Here is a 4,469-nt window from a genome sequence, read left to right on the forward strand (position 1 = left end):
TAGAGCGAAAGTGGTAGGTCTCTGCAGTCAATAATCAGGTGTGTGGTGTATGCGTGCGTTCGTGTATTGGTGTGGCATGTGTGTGCATAAATGCCGCGGTATGACATAAGTAATTGACAGCCTTAGAATTTTATCATCAAAGCTGCAGATGTACTGTAGTTGACAGAGTGGCTGTGTAGCTGACACATAAACAGTTCTCAGTCACCAAGAGGCATTTTGTATAAAGTCCACTGGGGATCTGAGACCGACGGCAAAAACCATTGGTTATTTATGAAGCCTGTTAAAAGCACCAGAGCTCATCGTTTCTCTTAAAATGCAACGTATTTTCGTGGAATGTCTACTTGGTTAATTCCACGTGGTTAAAGGGTTTAAAAGATACGAAAAAAGGGTTAAGTTAAGGTATTCATTCCGGTTAGGGTCTATGGCTTGGGGAAGGCTTAAGGTGACTTCCTTCAAATCACCAATTATCCATTGTAAATAATACTTTTTTTCTTAACTGACTTGTCTAGTTATAAAGGTTAAATACAAATAAAATGGGTTTTCTCCGGTGCTCATTAAGAAATGCAGTGACCGTTACTGAAGCCCAAACGAGATTGTCTTCGGGATGTGGTTTAATGTGAGGGTTTCTTGGGTGTGTCCTTGCAATTCAATCACAATAAACAAACAAGGGCAGTAGTGGGTAACCTAGTGTCAGCGAGGTAAGGTAAACTAGCTTTGCTGTGGAGAGAAGTTTTGAAGTTGAGGACTTCTTTCCCTCTCCTGACTGACTCGACATCTCAAGATAATCTGTTAATTCAGTTCTATGTGTAGGTTAAAGCCTGTTTAGCCAACCTGACAGCAGCTAGCTAGCCAGTAAAATAGCTTGGGGATAGCTACACCAGGCTCTAGCTAGCTTGATTTTCTCTGTCAAATCACAGTTATGCCAAGATAGCAAGATACAGTGTCCTGGAATGGTTTTTATGAGACACTTGTTCTAAAACACCTTTGCTATGAAATGAGCTTGCGACTCTAAGTTTATACGCACGTAAAGACATGTTACCATGGAACTCTGATGTCAGCACAATTTTATATAGTTAACTGGCAAGTTTTGTCTCGTCTCGTATCTCCTTATATCCAATGTTAGATCGTTTCCCGGGGGACAAATCCAGAACAAATATCCCTGCAGGTATAGATGTGGAAATGACACAAACATGGCCAGTTTGAGTGTAGATACATTTATCAACAGACAATCGATGGATTTTGTTCGTGTTACAAAGACAAACATTTTCTGCTGTAAACAGGCAATTGTATTGATTTGTTTATGAAGGCGGTATGCCTACACTTATCCCTAGTAAATTAAAATAAAGTTATGTGTAGAGGGAACCACAAATAGGAACACAAGGAACACAGACATCTGATGGTAGAACTTCAGCTGTCCGAGAAGTAACATGGCATTCAGTTCTATTTCTTTAGTCTAGTCTATGTCTTGTGTCTGTCTAACCACGCTGACCTGTACAGCTCTCTGTCTGTCTGACCACTGACCTGTACAGCTCTCTGTCTGTCTAACAACACTGACCTGTACAGCTCTCTGTCTGTCTAACACTGACCTGTACAGCTCTCTGTCTGTCTAACACACTGACCTGTACAGCTTCTGTCTGTCTACACACTGACCTGTACAGCTCTCTGTCTGTCTGACACACTGACCTGTAACAGCTTCTGTCTGTCTAACACACTGACCTGTACAGCTCTCTGTCTGTCTAACAACTGACCTGTACAGCTCTCCTGTCTGTCTAACACACTGACCTGTACAGCTCTCTGTCTGTCTCACCACTGACCTGTACAGCTCTCTGTCTGTCTAACACACTGACCTGTACAGCTCTCTGTCTGTCTAACAATACTGACCTGTACAGCTCTCTGTCTGTCTAACACACTGACCTGTACAGCTCTCTGTCTGTCTAACAACTGACCTGTACAGCTCTCTGTCTGTCTACACACTGACCTGTACAGCTCTCTGTCTGTCTAACACACTGACCTGTACAGCTCTCTGTCTGTCTGACACATTGACTGTACAGCTCTCTGTCTGTCTACACACTGACCTGTACAGCTCTCTGTCTGTCTAACCACACTGACCTGTACAGCTCTCTGTCTAACCACACTGACCTGTACAGCTCTCTGTCTGTCGACACACTGACCTGTACAGCTCTCTGTCTAACCACGCTGACCTGTACAGCTCTCTGTCTAACCACGCTGAATGTACAGCTCTCTGGGTGAGGTTCTGTCTAACCACACTGACATGTACAGCTCTCTGGGTGAGGTTCTGTCTTCAAGTCCCAATGGGCGATGAAGTCTCTTCCATCTCTGTGGTGTTTTACAGGTTATGGACAGGTGGCAGTCGGGTGGCAGTCGGGTGGCAGTCGGGTGGCAGGTAGGTGGCAGTCGGTGGCAGTCGGGTGCAGTCGGGTGGCAGTCGGGTGGAAGGCGGGTGGCAGTCGGGTGGCAGTCGGGTGGCAGTCGGGTGGCAGTGAGTGGCAGGCGGGTGGCAGTCGGGTGGCAGTCGGGTGGCAGTCGGGTGGCAGTCGGGTGGCAAGTCGGCAGTGGATGAGGCGGTGGCAGGTGGGATGGCAAGGTGGTGCCGTCGGGTGGCAGGTGAGTGGCGACAAGATGAGTGGCAGTCGGGTGGCAGGCGCGGGGTGACAGTCGGTGGCAGACGGGTGGCAAGGCGGGTGGCAAGGGCGGGTGCAGTAGTTCGGGTGGTCAGCTGCGCGTGGAGGTGGCATGGCAGGTGAGGTGGTGGCAGGTAGTCGGCGTGGCAGCTGGGTGGCAGGTGGGTGTTAGCTGGGTGGCAGATCGGATGGCAGTCGGCAGGTTGGCAGGTGGGTGGGCAGCAGGATGGCAGTCGGGTGGATGGGCAGCAGGATGGCAGGCGGATGGCAGTCGGCGTGGAGTTCGGGTGGGGGGTGGCAGGCGGGTGGCAGGCGGGTTGGCATGGCGGGTGGCAGGGGGTGGCAGGTGGGTGGCAGTCGGGTGGCAGTCGGGTGGCAGGCGGGTGGCAGGCGGGTGGCAGGCGGGTGGCAGCAGGGGTTGAGTGCATGGCAAACCATCCTGGATAAGACAGTTTGCCTCAACTCATGTTGAGTTGAGGAGGCAGTTTATAAAAAAATACACTCAGATGTGAGATGCAGTAAGATGGCACTCTTCTCACACCGCTGTGTAGCTACTGACCTGGCTTCCTCCGGGAGGAAGATGAGACCAGTGCCAGTGCTGAACTTCTGTATATATTCTAAACAAAGTATTTTTTGATAACTATCAAGTGCACCAGTTCCATGTAGAATAAACCATCCTTCACATCGTACTGTAGAAGCAGTGTTCTGCTAATATATAACAATGTACAACTATTATGCTGGTCTTTCATCGTCTGTTGTCCGTCACAGCCGATAAAGATACTGTACTTATCAGCATTGTGTCTGGTGGTACATGTTATATCTCATCCCGTCGTAGGGTGTCCCATATAAGAAAGTTCCCTGACATGTTTGAAGAATACACCTGGTATCTGCTACAACTACGTGGCTTACAGAGAGCAGTTGGACCGGTCAGTCAAATTCACGTGATTAGTTACTATGATGGTCAGAATGTCCCGTTGGACGGAGGTATGTTGAGAACGCTTTCCCATGAACAAGTGTTGGTACACATCCAACCACGTCGATGATTTTAATTGGCTGATGCAGAACTTGTGCCAGGATATAATCAGTGCCACCAGGTGAGGTTAGCATAGTGCTAACGTCTGCCATGTTATCTGATGGGACAAGCTACAATTTAGCGTTCTGTCGAGTGCAAGTAAAATCGATGACTTTAATTGGCTGATAGAACCTGTTTTACATTTTAACGATTGCTTATGTTCGAAAAGTACAGGCTGCAAAAAAAGAACATAAATTCATAGAAACACCTTCTTTTTTTTTTAAACACACACCTACAGTCCTAGGCCTGGCAGCCAGTAACACCAGTCCTCCTGTAGGGTCCAGAGGGGAATATAGAGTCATACAAACACCTTGAGTGTCAGCCTTGGCTGAGGGAGCAGAGGAGACAGATGGGCTCTGGACTGGACTGTTAAGCTCTGATAGATGGCCAGATAGGTCTCAGTGGCCACACACACACACACACACACACACACACACACACACACACACACACACACAAAGGTGCAAAAGACACACGCAGATGCACACACACACAGACAGACAACTACGCAAACACGCACACACACAGACACACATGCACACTTCCTGCTGGGCCTTTGATATATAGCCATATTCATCTCTCTCTCTATAACAGAATAGACAGCCCTGTTCTGTCCCCAGGGCCTCATATCCATCTCCCTCTCTATAACAGCGTAGACAGGCCTGTTCTGGCTTCAGGGCTGTGTAGTACCCTGGCCTGTGTGCATTTTGTTATGCATCTTCTACACTGGCCACAAACTGACTTACTGGCCACAG

General features: G+C 48.2%; 1 protein-coding gene across 1 annotated transcript; it reads right to left on the reverse strand.

The window, feature by feature from the left end:
• Window positions 1-2,347: 2,347 nt before the first annotated feature.
• LOC139025503 (uncharacterized) lies at window positions 2,348-3,070 on the reverse strand. The gene has a single exon (XM_070440641.1). It carries the CDS (start codon window positions 3,068-3,070, stop codon window positions 2,348-2,350), a length of 723 nt encoding a protein of 240 aa, XP_070296742.1.
• Between the last annotated feature and the right edge of the window lie 1,399 nt (window positions 3,071-4,469).

Source organism: Salvelinus sp. IW2-2015, unplaced genomic scaffold (assembly GCF_002910315.2).
Source record: "Salvelinus sp. IW2-2015 unplaced genomic scaffold, ASM291031v2 Un_scaffold2789, whole genome shotgun sequence".
Classification (NCBI taxonomy): domain Eukaryota; kingdom Metazoa; phylum Chordata; class Actinopteri; order Salmoniformes; family Salmonidae; genus Salvelinus; species Salvelinus sp. IW2-2015.